At 39.8% G+C, this 19,095-nt stretch overlaps 1 protein-coding gene and 1 non-coding gene across 2 annotated transcripts in view; both read left to right on the forward strand.

Moving 5' to 3' along the window:
* Positions 1-19,095, forward strand: part of CUNH11orf49 (chromosome unknown C11orf49 homolog) — a 189,093-nt gene that overhangs the window by 29,800 nt on the left and 140,198 nt on the right. The window contains exon 2 of the mRNA XM_012803114.2: positions 9,546-9,648. Within this exon, the coding sequence (XP_012658568.1) occupies positions 9,546-9,648 (103 nt within the window). The remainder of the gene's footprint in view (positions 1-9,545; positions 9,649-19,095) is intronic.
* On the forward strand, positions 3,077-3,214 carry LOC111724677. Its single transcript, XR_002772938.1, has one exon.

Raw genomic sequence — 19,095 nt, forward strand, 5'->3', positions numbered from 1 at the left:
GTTGTTTGGCAGGCCATAGCTGGATTTGAACCCACCACCTTAGGTGTATGTGGCTGGCGCCTTAGCCAGTTGAGCTATAGGCGCCGAGCCAGCCTTGTATTTTTAAAGACCGATTAAAAGAGGGAGGCTCCCTGCATTTATATCCAGGATGTTTCTCAGGATCTTGATTTACAAGGTGTGATTCATTTACAATTTTTTTTCTTGGGGCCCAAAGTTAAACTTAACGTAGCTATTTCATATTTAGAGCTGGCTAGTGTTTAAGAAGGCCTGATTTTTGGTTAATACTTTTACTTAATATTTCTCTACTATAAGTTCTAAATTTCTTTTTGCACTAAACTTAACCATGTTAATCATGAAATCATGATTTTGGTAAGGGACACAAGTAGCTTAAACTAAACATCACACCAGAAGAAAATATAGGATAATAGGTTTATATGTGTGGAGTAGAGAAGGCCTTTCTTTTTTACTTTTTCTTATTGTGACAGAGTCTTACTCTGTTGCCCTGGGTAAAGTACTATGGCATTATGATTGTTCACAGCAACTTCAAACTACAAAAAAAAAAAAATACTGGGTGTTATGACAGGTGCCTATAATCCCAGCTACTTAAGAGGCTGAGGCAAGAGAATCACCTAAGCCCAAGAGCTGGAGGGTGCTGTGAGCTGTGATGCTCCAGCACTCTACCAAGGGCAACAAAATGAGAGTCTGTCTCAAAAAAAATCCTAGCACTTTGGGAGGCCGAGGTGGGTGGATTGCTTGAGCTCTCAGGTTTGAGATCTACCTGAGCCAGAGTGAGACCCCTCTCTAAAAATAGTCCGGTGTTGTGATGGAGGCTACTTGGGAGGCTGAGACAAGGGGATCATTTAAGCCCAAGAGTTTGAGGTTGCTGTTGATACCAGACAGGTGGTGCCCCAGCCAGCTCAGCCGAGTTGGGCTGGAGGACCTGCCGCCTCCGTCTTGGCGGTGTTGATGGCGGCAGCCAGCAGAGGAACCAGCAGGCTGGAGTGTAGGCAAGGTGGGGGAGAGCTTCCCTCCCCCAACGGAGGCTCCAGTAGCCAAAGGAACCGGACACAAGCCGGAGAAGGCACTGGCGATTCCTCTAGTGCATCCCTGACTGGTCTATTTTCAAAACCTGCTCCTGATTGGTCTGTTTTTAGGACCCAAAAGCTCATTGGACAATTGTACCTATATAAGCCCCTGAGCAGAGAGCCCAAGGGAAGACCTCCACAGACCTCAGAGAGAGAGAGAGTGCAAGCGCTCCTGCAGGAGAACAAGGAGGTTTGCTTCTTCCTGAGATCTGTAACACTTGTATTACTGCTGATCCTGCTCTGCAAGGAGGTTTGGCTCTTTGTAAGAGCTGTAACGCTCGTATCATAAAACCTATCTTACTGCTGATCCTGCTCTGCAAGGAGGTTTGGCTCTTTGTGAAAGCTGTAACACTTGTTAAATAAAACCTAACCTTCTGCTGATCCTGTGGTCCATTGCAGCATTCATCGAACTGCTGAGACCAAGAGCCTGGAAATCCAATATCAAAATCCTGTATCACTGTGAGCTATAACTCCATGGCACTCTACCAAGAGTGACAAAATGAGACTCTTTTCTCAAAAAAAAAAAAAAAGTTTTTTTAACTTTCTCTTTTATTTGGAGTATTCATTCTGATTTCCTTTGGTTGGTGTTCATTTATCCTATGGGTTTTTTTGGCTGGGGCTGGGTTTGAACCCGCCACCTCTGGCATATGGGGCCGGTGCTCTACTCCTTTGAGCCACAGGCACTGCCCCATTTATCCTGTGTTTTTAGTAGCTGGTTTTTCTCACAGAATTGTTTGGGAAGCTGAGACAAAAGAATTGCTTGAGCCCAAGAGTTTGAGGTTGCTGGTGAGACTGTCTCAAGAAATAATAAAAGGCTCAGCGCCTATGGCTCAAGTGACTAAGGCGCCAGCCACATACACCTAAGGTGGTGGGTTCAAATCCAGCCCGGGCCGCCAAACAACAATGACAGCTGCAACCAAAAAACACCTGGGCATTGTGGCAGGCGCCTGTGGTCCCAGCTACTTGGGAGGCTGAGGCAGGAGACTCGCTTGAGCCCAGGAGTTGGAGGTTGCTGTGAGCTGTGATGCTTGCTGTGAGCTGTGATGCTATGGCACTCTACCCAGGGGGACAGCTTGAGGCTCTGTCTCAAAAAAAAAAAAAAAAGAAATAATAAATAAATATTAAAAAAATTAAAACAACAACCCCCCCAAAACTAAAAAACAAAAGAAGCTATTTTATAATTATTAAACTGGCAAAATTACAAAGTCTTACTTAGACCAAGGATAGTGAAAAACACATATTCACATGTCTGGTAAGGTGGTGAATTGGAATAACCACTTTGTAAAACAAATGTATATATCTAGTAAATATGAATATATGTGCAGGCTATGAAATGTCAATTCCATTTTGAGACATCCACCTTAGAAAAACTTCTGCACATGTCCACAGGGAAACATGTACAAAGATGTTCAAAACGGCCTAGCTCTTTGTAGTAAAAACATGGAAACAACCTAAATACTTATCCATAAGGGAGCATTTACCATTGGCAAATATCAAAAGGGTAAGTTGGTTCCATATTATTTTATGAAAGATCTTTGGGCTCAGCGCCTATAGTTCAGCAGCTAGGGCCCCAGCCACATACACTGGAGCTGGCAGGTTTGAATGCAGCCTGGGCCTGCCAAACAACAATGACAACTACAACCCCCCAAAAAGCTGGGTGTTGTGGCAGGTACCTATAGTCCCAGCTGCTTGGGAGGCTGGGGCAAGAGAATCCTTTAAGCTCAAGAGTTAGAGGTTGCCATCGCGCTCTACCGAGGGCAACATAATGAGACTGTGTCTCAAAATAAAAAAAAAAAGGATCTCTGGATATTATTGAGTAAAACGAGTAAGATGCAGAAAAGTATATGTTATTTACTTAAAATAAGATCACAAACTATGTATTTTTGAAAATATAACCCCCAAACTGATAACAGTGGTTAATCTATAGGCACTGAGATTGGTCTTTAGCTTTTTCTGAATTGTTTGAACCTTTAAAAATAATTACATGTGCTTGGTTGGTTTCCTGGGGAGTGGGCTCAGCATACCCCACCTCCCCTCAGCCAAGCCTAGAGTAGAGAGGCCAGGCATCCTCTCTGTGGGGGAGGCATTCAAGTAAGGTGCCTCGCCTAGGCTATCCAAGCCTCACATTGAAAAATAATAATAATAATAATTACTTCTTTAATTAGAAATAAATTCTTTTTAAATTTAAAGATCATGCTAATACTTTGTCTAATTTATTGATTTAATCTTTTTTAGTAGTAACAGTGTAGTCCACAGTTTCTATGTAATACACTGTAAGTTCAGACACATTTTAGGTTTTTGGATTTTTCTTGTGTTGCCTTCAGTTTTGGTTTTGAGAGGTAGTGGGGTATAATGGGAGGGCATGTCTTTGGAATGATATCTAAGTTTAAATTCTAGCTCAGCCTTTTACTTGGATGTGGGACATGTTCTTTAACCTAGCTGAGCTTCAGAAAAAGTCCGTTACCTACTTCATTGGGTTGTAGAAGAATTACATGTGCTTGTTTTCCTCATTTCCTTTTCCCCTTTGGTTCAGGGAAATTGGTCTAGTGTGGTTTAAGATCAAAGATGATCTTGTATAAGTGTTAAATATTTCACCAAACACACTACATCCTTGGACCAGGACATACCAGTAAAGGTGGAGGATGTAAATAATTAATTTTAAAGGTCTATTAACTTTTTATTAAGCTATTATCTATTTGTACCTCACAAGATCAAATACTAGATTGTTAGTGATTTATAAATGAAATTGAACTTGAAACTTCTAAACAGTTTATATGACGGGTTGTTGGTTAATAGGCTTACTTTTCTTAATAAACATTTATTTGTACCATTAGAATCTTAAGAGGCCTTCAAGAATAAAATATGTCTCTTAGGATTCTGACAAGGGATAGGAAAAGTCAGGTTTAAAGTTGAGTATATGTATATACTCTGCTTTTTACTTACACTGCACTGTCCTGTGTATATATATTTATGACATATAATAATTCATATGAATACTTTTCCAATGAGACCTATTTAGTATTGGGACTCTGTTTTAAGTAATAATTAAAAATAAGAATGGTCTAACTAATTTTGAGATGGAAATTCAACTCCCCTCAAGCAAAAATTTCCACATAGGACCCCTTATCATTTAATTGTGAAATGAACAGCTAACACTTTGGTGGTATTTATGCTTGGGATAGAGTAAAAGAAATAGTTTTGGACTTTCCCCATATAAATTAGGGCCTCTTGAGTAATTAACAGTAAATGAATGCATCCCACAAGTTTAAAGGTTATAGCCGAAATGGGTATATGATTATGTATATTATTTTAGGGTAGGGTTTTATATAGATCAAGAATCCTTTAAGATAATCTGTAAACATTTTTGGTTAGATGAACAGAACTTTAAAATGACTAGAGGGCTAATATTTATTGAGCACTTTTCTATGTGCCAGGTTAACTTTATAATAGATTATTTCATTTAATCCTCATTGTAGTCTTCATTGGTCAGTACTGTTATTGTCACAATTTTACAGAAAAGGGCAGAGAGATTAGATAACTTATGTAAAGACATACAGTAAGTGCCAGAGCTAGAAGTCAAATCCAGGTCAGTTTGGATCAAAACCCCACATTCTTAACCACTGCAGTAAATTGCTTTTCTCTTTTAATCTATGGAGTCAGTATGTAGCATATTTATATTAATCATTAACATGTTACCTTTTGTATATATTGAGTGATTTCCAAAGAAGTAGTTTAGCTTTGGTGTGGTAGTGCATGCCTATAGTCCCAGCTACTGGAGAAGCTGAGGCAAGAGGATCACTTGAGCCCAGGTGTTTCAGGCTGCAGTAAGCTGTGATCCCACCACTACACTCCAGCCAGGTGACAGAGTGAAACAAACAAACAAACAAACTTTTATTATCAGACATAGAATTCTTAATATCATACCCATTTTATAGCAATGGGTATTTTATACCGTGATAACGGTATATAGAGATTAAATGATCAGTATGGGGTGAACGAACAGAACAAAGAAGTTTCTGATCTACACTTACCTTCACTTACTAGGTTTATGTTAAGAATCATATAGTGTTTACTTACATTTTCCCTTAGATTTTTCAGCACAGCATGATGAAGTTATATGAGTGCTTATCTCAGACAGTGATGCTATCTAAACAAGATATAGACGATTGGGCATTAGTGTGGATTTTAGGACAATAGAGCCTTATTGGTACATGATAGAAAACTTAATCCTCATCTTGTTGAGGAAGTCACAGCAAACCTGAGAGGAAAAGCCAGTCAGTCTTAAATGCTTTTCCTTTACCAAGAGGGCAGCTTAGATGCCCAGATATCTTTGCCCTCCAGGGATGCAGGTGTGCTGTTTTATTCTTTAATCATTCACATAAATTATAGCCTATTCCTTTGCATTTAAAAAATAATATAAAACAACGCTCTCCATGTTTTGTTGCCAGGTGAGAGCTTTGAACTTCTGTCTCATTGAAGTTTGGTAAACTGTAAGGATTTTCCAGGGTTGGGTGGTATACTTAACCACAGAGGGAACAGTGGACTGATAAAAGCTGCAGGTGAAGGAAACCACTGAGGGGTTTAGAGCTTAAGGGGGAGCTGCAATTAAGAGAGCTGCAATAGAGCTCAAGGGGGAGCTGCAATTAAGAGAGCTTGCACTTGGCTGCTGGTTAGTGTGAAATTCTTAGCAGGGAGGAACTTTTCCCTTCTTCTTAGCTCCTTCCATTCTCTAACAAAAAGAATGTCAGGACTGTCTATTTCCACTTTGTGAACTAGGAATGGTGGATTGGTTCTTTGTTGGAAACTTTGAAATCTGGGGACAAGTTTTAACTTCACACAGATGCTGACTAGTATGAAGGTGGAGACAGGACAGATACATACATTCACATAGAAACAAATGGAACACATGTTTCAGGTGATTTTACTATTGCTATACATTCCTGCCTTTGTGTTCTTTGTAAAATACAGGTAATTTTTACTTCTATAACTGATGATAAAGTGTTAATGTTGAGTTAATGTGTTAAGAGCATTTTGGCATCAGACAAACCTTAGTTCAAATCTTGGCTTGTCTTCATAGCTGTGTAATTTTGAACAAGTTAACCTAAACTTTTTATAAGCTTTAGTTCTCTCATTTATAAAAGAGGAGTATAAGAATAACTATCATAGGATTGTTATGAGGACTGAATGAAATAACTCATGATGTAAAACAATTAGCCAGTACTATATCTGGCACATATTGTTATTTAATAAGTTGTACAAGGGCTCATAAATGGTAGTTATTATTTATAATATTAAACTAAATATTTGATTGACAGAAAAATGTTTAATATATATGGTCCTGTGTTTTTCTTTTCTTTTTTATATTTTTGGTGCAAAGTATATTTTCCATAAAATTCCCTCTTTTTTCCCTAGGATCACAAAAGTACTTTGATTCTAACTGCTCTGAAAACATTTCCCCCAGGAAGGGCTTTCACATTAACTTTTAGTTCCTGGAGCTAAGGAGGAGGAGAAGCAGTAGGATTTGTTTCTAAGTACAGCTCTTTCATTTCTACCATCAAAAAGGAAAAAAAAAAATCCTGTACAAGCCTTAGGTAGAGCAAATCATAAAAGACCATACAGCTTAAGGAAGGAGTCTTTTCATAAGATGAAGATAAATTGTTAGAAGAAAAGAAGGAGAATATAGAGGTAAAAGTACAGCTTATTTAATATTAGTCTGGTTACTTTTTCCTCTCAATATATGCGTAACAAAAATGATTGTATTTTGAAAACAGTTAATTCTAGAAAGTGGCATATATTATTTCACAGCTTTACTCAATTTTGGCCATTCTTAAAAAAACAATTTTCCAGTTGGATGGACTGATGAGTTGATGAAGTACTAATCTGGTTTTCACATCTTTTTCAGGGGGTGGGAGGGTGAAGGTTTGTAGTGGTTGGTAGATGTTTGCTTTGGGAAACATTTATTTAAGTAGAACAAGACACCGAATGTAAATATGTCATTCATCTGGACATTAGGCTGGTATGAACAGTGGTGAAACTGGAGATCACATGGTCACTATTGTCAGATGAAGACTTTCTTGAATTCAGATTGGTAGATAAACTTATTTGTTTTATGAGCTTCTCTGAATGAGCAGGACTCCAAGAATAGTTTTTTGAAGGACTCATTTTTACAAATTTTAGGTAATTCCTCCATATTTTCCAGAGTAATCAAACTGTGAAAGAAGTGAATGTCTAACTTGGCAGCAACTTTGTGGAACTGCATTTTGGCAGGATAGTCATTGCTTTTGGATTTTTGTTCTTACTGCTCCAGAAGAAAAGTATTTTTTTCTGAATTTTTGGATGGTAAATTACAACATTGAATTGAAACCTTCTAAAGTGTGCCAAAATACTAATGTCAGAGGCTGGGTGTAGTGGCTCACTTCTGTAATCCCAGCACTCTGGGAAGCTGAGGTGAGTGGGTAGCTGGAATTTAGGAGTTCGAGACCAGCCTGAGCAAGAACAAGACCCTGTCTCTAAAAATAGCCAGGTGTTGTGGCCAGTGCCTATAGTCACAGCTACTTGGGAGGTGGAGGCAAGAGGATCACTTGAGTCCAAGAGTTTGAGGTTGCTATGAACTATGACACCCATAGCAACTCAGCTGAGGGTGACAAAATAAAAGTCTGTTTTTTTAAAAAAAAACAACTAATGTCATACCTAAAGACACAATTCAGGGGAAGAGGCATTTAGTGAGTACTTGCTATATAAGAGGGTTTTTTTTTTTTTTTGCAGTTTTTGGCTGGGGCTGGGTTTGAACTCGCCACCTCTGGCATATGGGGCCGGCGCCCTACTCCTTTGAGCCATAGGCACTACTCTATATAAGAAGTTTTGTGGGGGCAGGATACAATTATAAGAGGCATTTTACCTGACAGATACAATCAGTGTACCCTGATTCTTTGTACCCTCAATGAATCCCGGACAATAAAAAAAAAAAAAAGAAGGCTTGGCTATGTTGTTTATTGCAATAAATTCCCAGTAACCCATTTAGATAGGCTTTTAGAAAAATGTATTATCAAGTATATACTATGTGCCAGGCACTGTGGTGTTTTACCTGACTACTGTATTTAATTCTTATAACCCTATAACTTACATACTATTATTAATTGTATTTTACAGTGAGGAAACAGGCTTGGAGAATAGTTTGCTAACGGCCATACAACTAGAAAGTGGTAAGACTGAGAATAGAGCTCAAGTCTCTTTAAGTCCAAACCTCAAGTTTTTTTTTGAGACAGAGTCTTACTTTGTCACCCTGGGTAGAGTGCTATAGCATCATAGCTCACAGCAACCTCAAACTCTTTAGGCTCAAGCAATTCTCTTGCCTCAGTCTCCCAAGTAGTAGGGACTACAGGCGCCCACCACAACACCTGGCTGTTCTTAGAGACGGGGTCTCGCTCTTGCTCAGGCTGGTCTTGAACTGGTGAGCTCAGGGCAATCCACTTGCCTGAGCCTCCCAGAGTGCTAGGATTACAGGCATGAGCCATCGTGCCAGCCCAAACCCGAAGTTCTTAACCAGTCGTTCTCAAACCACAGTACCTAAGAAGCATCAAGTTTACTTGTTAAAAATCACTGGGCTCCAGTTAAAAATTTAAGGTCACTAAATCTGGGATCATGCCAAACTGTAAATCTGCATTTTATCAGGGTGTCCTGGGTAAGTCAGGGAGTTGATTGACCATACTTTGAGAAACATAGTTAAACTATATTGCTTTCTACTCTCGATAAAGAAAACAGGTGTAGATCAGTGACTATCCAAGATGAAGCTACCAAAAACAGAGCTGTAATTCAAACCCAGGTCTGACACTCACACTTTTTATAAAAAACCTATGATTATTTTACATGTTTCTAGGTTACAACAAATGCAGAATCATGATGTCTAATAAGTGGAGCCACAGAAATTTCATGGACTTGTTATTTATGAAGGTTAATAACTTATCAGTGCTGAAATTTTTATGGTTCTTAAGCTTTTCTAGTGACTTTTTTTTTTAAGATTAAATAATTGAGGTTTCTTTACAATGAGATCATTCATGCTTCAGTCATGGAATTGCCACCCCTCCAGTCTAGGGTAAATTTCTGAGACATGCAGAAGTGAAAGAGGATGGAAGAAGATGGAAAATAAAGAACTTTGATATAGGACTACTAAAAGATGCTAAAGCTCTTCAGCCTACCCTTATCACTGAGATGAAGAATGAAGGGTTGATACCAGTCCTACCAGTCCGTCAGATGGCAGTAGGTTGTATTCTGCATCGTCTCCCACTCTACCTTTTGAGACTGTAGCTCAGTTAGGGTCAGCAAGTTTTCTTTGCTTATTCTAGTCCACTTGGTAGGGCAGAGCCAACATCTTAATTGATTTACATGGCCTCCTAATGGGATTGGGAGAACTTTTTTTATATTTCTCTGATTTTCTCTTTCTCTCTTGTTCTTCCTGTGCAGCTCAGCGACATGTCCTCACGTACATGGAGGATGCAGTATGCCAGCTGCTAGAAAACAGGGAGGATATTAGCCAATATGGTATTGCCAGGTTCTTCACTGAATAGTAAGTACATGACTGCTCTGCTATAATAATAGGGGGAACCCAGAGGAGGCACTTGGAAGCAGATAGGGTCCATGAAGAGTAGAGTGGGACAGTGCTGATTATGTAGTGACAGTGAATGTTTATTTTTGCTAGGTTGGTTGAGGACTGCCCAGATATATTTTGGAGCATGCCTTTGGTACAGCTAGTTTTCTCTAGTGATATGTTTCATGACTGGGCATGATTATAATAGCTTAACTACTTGTTTGATCTATCAGATCTGTTTCTTTAGGTCCTTCTTAAAAAATTTAACTTTCTAGGCTGGGTGTGGTAATTCATGCCAGTAATCCTAGCACTCTGGGAAGCCAAGGCAGGTGGATTGCCTGAGCTCACGGGTTTGAGACCAGCCTGTGTAAGAGTGAGACCCCATCTCTAAAGATAGCCAGGTATTGTGGCTGGCACCACAGCACCCTTCTCTGTGTCACAGCTACTTGGGAGGCTGAGACAAGAGGATCACTTAAACCCAAGAGTTTGAGGTTGCTGTGAGTTATGATTCCACAGCACTCTACCGAGAGTGACAAAATGAGACTCTTTTCTCAAAAAAAAAGAAAAATTTAACTTTCTCTTTTATTCAGAGTATTCATTCTGATTTCCTTTAGTTGGTGTTCTTTTATCCTGTGTTTTTAGTGCCTGGTTTTTCTGACAGAATTGTTTGAGATGATGTTCCACTGCAATTTTTCTCTAGGATGTGGTGTCAGTCACTTTATGATTTAAGAGTATTGCTAGGGGGAGGATATCTTGCATTTTTGAAGGGTCATGCTTCTTTGCAAAGTATTATTACTTTTTTGAATATAACAGAACTGTTTTAAGGCATTGACAACCTAAAGTGAGATAATCACTTTAAAATACCTTAATCTGCTTGGTGCCTATAGCTCACTAGTTAGGGCACCGGCCACATACACTGGGCTGGAGGGTTTGATCCCAGCCTGGGCCTGCTAACAACAACAATGACTGCTATAACAACAACAAAAGATAGCCGGGTCTTGTGGCAGCTGCCTGTAGTCCCAGCTCCTTGGGAGGCTGAGGCAAGAGAATTGCTTAAGCCCAAGAGTTGAGGTTGCTGTGAGCTGTGACATCATGGAACTCTACCAAGGGTGATGAAGTCTCAAAAAAATACATAAATAAAATACCTTAATCTTCATGAAAGGATGTGCTACAGAAATACAAAGCATACTTTTAATTACCAATATGCTATCACATATAATTGTTTATATTCTCTTTCCCTTTTTTTTTTTTTTTTTTTTTGAGACAGAGCCTCAAGCTGTCCCCCTGGGTAGAGTGCCGTGGCATTACAGCTCACAGCAACCTCCAACTCCTGGGCTCAAGCGAGTCTCCTGCCTCCGCCTCCCAAGTAGCTGGGACCACAGGCGCCCGCCACAACGCCCGGCTATTTTTTGGTTGCAGCCGTCATTGTTGTTTGGCGGGTCCAGGCTGGGGATTCGAACCCGCCACCTTAGGTGTACGTGGCTGGCGCCTTAGCCGGTTGAGCTATAGGCGCCGAGCCCTCTTTCCCTTTTTTTCTGATTTATTTGGAACATAGTAAGAAGAGAAGGGTAAACCTCTTAACCAGTTTTCCAGTAAGAAAGACGAATTCTTTTTCTTTTTTTTTGAGACAGAGTCTCACTCTGTTGCCCAGGCTAGAGTGTCATGGCATCATCCTAACTCACAGCAACTTCAAACTCCTGGGTGGTTCAAGTGATCCTTCTACCTCAGACTCCTTGTATCTGGGACTACTGTCTATAGGCATGTAACATGACACTGGGTTAATTTTTCTATTTTTAGTAGAGATAGGGTCTTGCTCTTGTTTAGGCTGGCCTCAACTTAAGACCTCAAGCAGTTCTCCTGCCTTAGTCTGCCATGACAGCTCACAGCTCACAGCAACCTCAAACTCTTGGGCTTAAGCAATTCTGTCACCTCATCCTCCCAAGTAGCTGGGACTACAGGCACCCGCCACAACACCCAGCCATCTTTTGGTTGCAGTTGTCATTGTTTAGCTGGCCTGGGCTGGGTTCAAACCCAGTAGCCTGGATATATGTAGCTGGCGCCGTAACCACTGTGCCACAGGTGCCAAGCCTATTTTCTTGTTTTATCCTCTTTTCATTGTTGATTCTTTTTGGTAAAGCTCTATATTCTGCCATTTAAGAAGCTGTATACCAGGCAGCACATGTGGCTCAGTGGGCAGGGCCCCGGCCCCATGTATTGAGGGTGGCAGGTTCAAACCCGGCCCTGGCTAAATTGCAACAAAAAAAATAGCTGGGCATTGTGGTGGGCACCTGTAGTCCCAGCTACTTGGGAGGCTGAGGCAAGAGAATCGCCTAAGCCCAGGAATTGGAGGTTACTGTGAACTGTGTGATACTATGGTACTCTACCAAGGGTGATAAAGTGAGACTATCTCTACCAAAAAAAAAAAAAAAAAAAAAAAACTGTATACTACATGTCTAAGTACTCCAAAAGCAAACCCCACTGGTCTGGGTAACCAACACTAAACTCTAGTGAACCAGTAAGTAAGACTTACAATTATTTCAGAATTTTGTTGATTATAGGTGGCTTTTATCTATCAACATGCTGTTTAAAATAAATCCTAAGATTTTCTACAGGCCAGATACGGGGGCTCACACCTGTAATCCAAGCACTCTGGGAGGCCAAGGCGGGTGGGTTGCCTGAGCTCATGAGTTTGAGACCAGCCTGAGCCACAGCAAGAACCTTGTCTCTAAAAAAATAGCTGGGCATTGTGGGGGTGCCTATAGTCCCAGCTACTTGGGAGGCTGAGGCAAGAGAATTGCTTAAGCCTAAGAGTGTGAGGTTGCTTTGAGCTGTGATGCCATGGCACTCTTCCAAGGGCGACAAAGTGAGACTGTCTCAATTAAAAAAAAAAAAAAAAAAAACATTTTCTGCAGTGCTGATAGAAATCTTGTTGCCAAGTGAACTGTTTCTTGTTCCCAAGAAACTAAAAATTACATAATGTATGTGAGTGGCACGTATCTGACACTTCTATAACTCAAAGACACCCGCTCAGTAGGCCTGAGGTACATTATTTTAAGAAATGAAAAGTAAACAACCAGCATCAAAGCTCCAAATACTTTTTGGTTTTTGCAAGACTTTAATGATGTGGATATATGACAGAATGGAAAGTAGTGTAAATAGCAAGGAAACCTAAATGAGAGAAGCTTCTGTTTTTACTTTGTGAATATGTCTTATCTAGTGAAAAATCCTTCTTTTTCAGGCCTCAGTTCTGCATTGATTCATAATGAAGTGAAAAGAACATTACCCTAGGAAACAGAATAGCTCCTATGAGTCTTTATTCTTTTTTTTTTTTTTTTTTTGAGGCAGAGTCTTACGCCATGGCGTCATAGCTCACAGCAACTTCAAACTCTCAGACTTAAAGCAATTCTCTTGCTTTAGCCTCCCTGGTATCTGGTACTACAGATGCCCACCACAACGCCTGGCTATTTTTTTGTTTTTAGAGACGGAGTCTTGCTCTGGCTCAGGCTGGTCTTGAACTCCTGAGGTCAGGCAATCCAGAGTGCTAGGATTACAGGCATGAGCACCTAGCCTCACCATGTCTGTATTATATAACCTTGGGCACATTTTTGAAATCTTGGCCTCAGTTTCCTTGTCTATGAAATCGGTTTAATAAAACCTTATTTGCTAATAATAATAACATAATAATCATATATTACAATAGGCAGTTATTAAAGACATCTTTTTTCTCAGCCACCATAGTTCTCTGAGTTAAGTACTAAAATTATTATCATTTCTATTTTATAAATCAGGAAATTGAAACTCAGAAGGGTTGAAATAGCTTCTTCAATTTCACAAACTAATAGGTGACAGAATCAGGAGTTAAGCCTTCCCTGCAGTATTATAAAGGCTACTGTTCTTTACTGCCTCCAACTCACTTTACTGCCTAATGTTGCTGAAAGACTAGATAATATTTTAAGTTCTCTTCTAGATATAAATTCTAAAATAGTTGAATTCTTTCTTATAACTATACTCCCCAAGTTTATCACATGGCCTTCTCTGGTGACCTCAGTTCATTGCCATTTAAGTGTTTAGTATTGACCATTTTGGTGATAGAATTGGAGCAGCCTCTAAATACCAGGAAACATGATTTTTAAAAATGTGTTAACTGTGCCAGGTGCAGTGGCTCCCACCTGTAATCCTAACACTCTGGGAGGCCGAGGTGGGTGGATTGCTGAGCTCACAGGTTGAAGACTAGCCTGAGCAAGAGCAAGACCCTGTCTCTGAAAATAGCCGGGCGTTGTGGTAGGCACCTATAGTCCCCGGTACTCAGGAGGCTGAGGCAAGAGAATCACTTAAGCCCAAGAGTGTGAGGTTGCTGTGAGCTGTGATGCCACTATACTCTCCTGAGGGTGACAAATGAGACTCTATCTCTAAAATAAAATAAAATGGGCAGTGCCTGTAGCTCAAAGGAGTAGGGCACTGGCCCCATATACTGGAGGTGGTGGCTTCAAACCCGGCACTGGCCGAAAACTGCAAAAAAATAAAATAAAATAAAACAAGTTAATTGTACACTTCCATCTCACCGTTTCAAGTTCAGACCTTGAGATTTTCAGACTTTTGATGATGGATAATTTACCTTTAAATAATGATAAAAATGTTCTTTGAAATTGTTTTTGGAAGGCTTCTCTATTGATTTTCTTCTCTGATTACCTTCCTACCTATGCTGTCACCCCTGCTTTTGGGTGTTTTCAAACAAGTCCATGATTGTTTCAGTACAAGATAAACTGTAAAACATGAGTGACTGAGCTGTACTGTGTGTATGTCTACAATACTGTGTGACCTCTGTAGTTCATATTTCCCTGGACACTCATGAAAGAAGGATACTATATCCTAGAGGATTTTCTTTTATATTGTAAGTATCTTCTACTTCTGAATTTTGTCCTTCAATCAGTGGAAGGTAAAGTAAATTAATATTTAGAGGTGCTACTCTAAGAATAGACTAAGTGTCAGCCCTGGGTCAGGAAGAAAAACATCCAAGAAAATGAGGTTAGAGTAGCCATAACTTAGAAACCACAGCAGAGTGTGACCAGATTCTTGTGGTAAAGATAAAATGAGAAATGTGGCTTTTTAAGACATTGGAAAATAATGATGAGAGAAAAACAGTTGAAATCTGAGAATTCCTATCAGAATTGGGAGCCATTCTTCACAGGCTAAATTGATAGTTACTTTACTGTGGCATTGGGGAGCTTGACCTCCACATACTAATATAGAAAAGAATAATACTCTGTGGTCTTGGTTGGTAAGCCTGGGAGGGCTCTTTCTTATGATCAAGTGTCTTGTTTTTGTTTTTTCAAATGGTGATTTCTGGTGAAGTTTTTATGATGACTGTTTTGGTTGGAAGAAAAAAGTACATAGATTACCTTCATTGATGGAGGTTTATTTTGAGGGTATATGAAAACATAGGGAGGCATTCATTTATTTTTGAGTACCTACTCTGCCTGTATGTACTAGGCAATGGGAATATAGCAGTGAATAAGACAAACAAGGTACCCACCCTCAAGGACCTAGTGTTTTTAATAGAGAGTCAATAAACAAGCAAATTAATGATGATGAGAATAGCTAATAGTTAATAAATATTTACTGTGTGCTACCAACTATTCTAAGCATATCTCACTTAATTTTCACAATACTATAAGGTATACGTGTTACCCTCATTTGACTCATTAGGAAATTCAGGGATAAAAAAGTAACATTCTCAAGGTTACACAGATGGTAACTATAACAAGAAAAATAACAAGAAAATAATCATGGTCATATAATACATAGGATGGCCGGGGAGACCTCTTGAAGGAGAGCGCATCTCATCAGAGAACCAATAAATCAGCTGAGAGGGTGACTCACTTGCTCTTTGTCCACCTTGTTTATCTAAGCTTCTTGTGCCTCCCCCCCACATAATTTGATTGCTTTTATTTGCTGCTGCTACCCATAATGCAGTACCCTTAATAGGTGGTATTCCTAGTACCAGCTCCTAAGTAGTTAGCCTCCTTCATGTCCTGCTCATATTTAATAAGTGAAAGTAATAAAACAGTCATAAAATTGTTTGTCTTATCTACTATATAATATAAATATGGAGATGAAAATCTTTGTCAGTTTTTAGCAAAGGAACATTAATAATTTCATTATGATACATAATGATCATAAGAATTCAATTGGGAAGTTGCATAAATTTTTGTATACTCTTACAGTAAAAGGCCTTGATCCACATCAAATTTCTTTTTCATTGGCCGGTTGTGGTGGCTCACTCATGTAATTCAGCACTTGGGAGGCTGAGGCAGGTGGTATTGCCTGAGCTCACAGGTTCAAGACCATTCTGAGCCAGAGCAAGACCTTGTCTCTAAAAATAGCTGGGCATTGTGGTGAGCATCTGTAGTCCCAGCTACTTGGGAGACTGAGGCAAGAGAATTGCTTAAGCCCAGGACTTTGAGGTTGCTGTGAGCTATGATGCCACTGGACTCTACAAAGACAGAGTGAGACTCTGTCTCAAAAAAAATTTTTTTTTCTTGGCTTGGTGCCTATAGCACAATGGTTACAGTGCCAGCCACATACACTGAGTCTGGCAGGTTTGAACTGGGCCTGGGCCTTCTAAACAACAATGACAACTGCAACAAGAACAAAAAAAAGCTGGACATTGTGGCAGGTGTCTCTGGTCCCAGCTACTTGGGAGCCTGAGGCAAGAGAATCTCTTAAGCCCAAGAGTTGAGTTTGCTGTGAGCTATGATGCCACAGCACTCTACTGAGGGTGACAATAAAACTCTATCTCCAAAAAAAATTTTTTTTCTTTTTTATTGTTTTGATTAGAATAAATCCATTAAATATGACCTTTATTAATTCATCCTTGGAGGGAAAAATGTGGATTACAATAGTGTATATTCCTAAATCACTTAAATATAACTAATGTCTCACTCTGTCTTGGTAGAGTCCTGTGGTGTCATCACCCACAGCAACCTCAAAGTCCTGGGCTTAAGTGATTATATTTTATACTTATTAAATATATATCTTCTGTTTTCATACACGCATTCTAAGTCCTATGAAAAGACGACCCACTTCTTTTCTACATAATCTAGAACAATCAGGGCTTAAACTTTCAGTTTTGAAGTTGGCAGAATTTTTAGGGTTATTCACCATCTAGCATTTAAGTAATGCTATTTTGAGTTCATGTGCCCATAGTAATGGAGGAGCAAAGAGTTGGGGCAATAAGAAACACATGAGTGCAAACCAGAACTTCACTAATTTCCAGCTTTGAATGAGGGAAGGACCTGATACTCTCTGAGCCATTTTGCTGCATGTTTTCCCTACTTATTGTTGTTATATTAAGCCAGGATGTGGTGTGGTGAAGTAATAGTGACTAATCCTATTACAACCTTCTTCAAAAGGGGTAATGCTCTTCCTTGCACTCCTCCCCCCCATCTTTTTTCCATAGTTCAGTTCTTAGCTGGACTTGACACATAACAGAAATTACCCATTTCTCATTGTCAGCATCTGGATTCTCACGGACTCAGATAATTGGCCAGGAATAGATTTTGCCTTCAGTTAAAGCAAACCTATCCTCACTGTTACTGGCCTGAGCACTTCTGTTAAGACATCATTTGTGAAATCTATAGAGGATTCTGGTTATTTCCTATATTACTATAGTAAAAGGACCCCAGGGAGCCATAGTGGTGAGTTAAAAGTCACCAAAATCTATTCTGAAACTTTAAAATCCAGGGTCATTGAGGATATAAGAAGCTGCCTATTTTTGTAGAATTCATCTCTCTTCTTTAGTCCCTTCATGTTGTGGTTACAGGAAACCATCCAGCAGCACTTGACCTGGTAACTGAGGAAGCGATTTCACAGCCCACTGGTCCCCTGACTCACTTGGAAGCCAGAGTCAAAGGTTACAGAAGTAATAATTGGGCCCAGATTCTCCCTGTCAGGAAAGACCTTACTTCCCCACCCCCTCCCTTCTGTAAGTTAAGAGAAACTTAGCTTGTGAAACCATTCAATAAGAGGAAATGAAGGAACTCCATCCTTGGCTGAAATACTCTCAAGACCCAGTGATACTCTCTGTTTTCATGGGAGCTGCTTTTGCAGCTAGCTCATGTAAAACATGGATATACTTCTTCACAATAAAATATCTCCTTTTGGAGAAATAACTTGATTTATTTTCATCTTTTCTTTTTTTGAGACAGGGCCTCAAGCTGTCCCCCTGGGTAGAGTACCGTGGCATCACAGCTCACAGCAACCTCCAACTCCTGGGCTCAAGTGAGTCACCTGTCTCTGCCTCCCAAGTAGCTGGGACTACAGGCATCCACCACAACGCCCAGCTGTTTTTTGGTTGCAGCCATCATTGTTGTTTTGGTGATCCCGGGCTGGATTCAAACCCGCCACCTCAGGGTTTAGGTTTAGCCACTTGAGCCACAGGCACCGAGCCAATTTATTTTAATCTTATAAATATTGATAAAAATAAGGGATCTTTACTTGGTCTGAGTCTTGATATTCCCTCTCATACCACTACTCTGCAAATTCCCTAAGTACTTTTCTGGAAATCAAGTAAACACAAACAAATCTGAATTAACAAGTCAGTTGTGCTATTAGTAAAATAAAATAGGTCACCAGCAGTTAAGAAATTTTACTTCATTAACAAAACAATTTAAAATTTTCAGTGCTTTTAATTTCTTACATAATTTGCTCATAACCCTAGAAGATCTGTGGTGCTAGTGGCATAGGCCTGGCACAAGAGCAGGAAAGAATGACACAACCTGGCGCCTTTAACCAGAATGTCTTTAATGAACTAGTATGGGGGTGGAAGGAATAGCGGGGAAGGAGGAAGAACAGTTAGGATTTTGGCAGTCACACAAAGGCTCTTCTTCCCTGAGAAAAGTAAAATGAAAGTCAAATGAAGTGTCCCCTCTACCATTATGATTTGCTAAAATATTTGTCTGTATCTTAGTTTCCAGCCCTATGGCAGGTGCATCTTGACAGTCAGTGACTTCTCCAGAAAAACAAATTGTTTCTTAGGATCCTTCAAGAGGAATCATACCCAATCAGTTTCCTGTCTTGAGTCCATAACTGTGATTCTTTTCTTCAACTGTCAGATACAGTGATGACCAGCACAGCAAAACTGTCTTATCAGAAAATGACTTGAGCATTTATATTTATTTTAGGACATGTTAATTCAAGGATTGCTGAGTTCTGGGTCTGCAACAGAAATGAGAGAAGTTTGGAGAAGAATTGTTTCCTGGGTGGCCATAGAAGCAGACTTGAATTGATCCTTTTGTCATTAAATAACAAATATCTTGGCTTGGCGCCCATAGCTCAAGCGGCTAGGGCACCAGCCACATACACCAGAGCTGGTGGGTTTGAATCCAGCCTGGGCCTGCCAAACAACAATGACAACTACAACCAAAA

The sequence above is a fragment of the Otolemur garnettii genome, unplaced genomic scaffold, assembly GCF_000181295.1.
Source record: "Otolemur garnettii isolate 467f Iridium unplaced genomic scaffold, OtoGar3 scaffold00001, whole genome shotgun sequence".
NCBI classification, from domain to species: domain Eukaryota; kingdom Metazoa; phylum Chordata; class Mammalia; order Primates; family Galagidae; genus Otolemur; species Otolemur garnettii.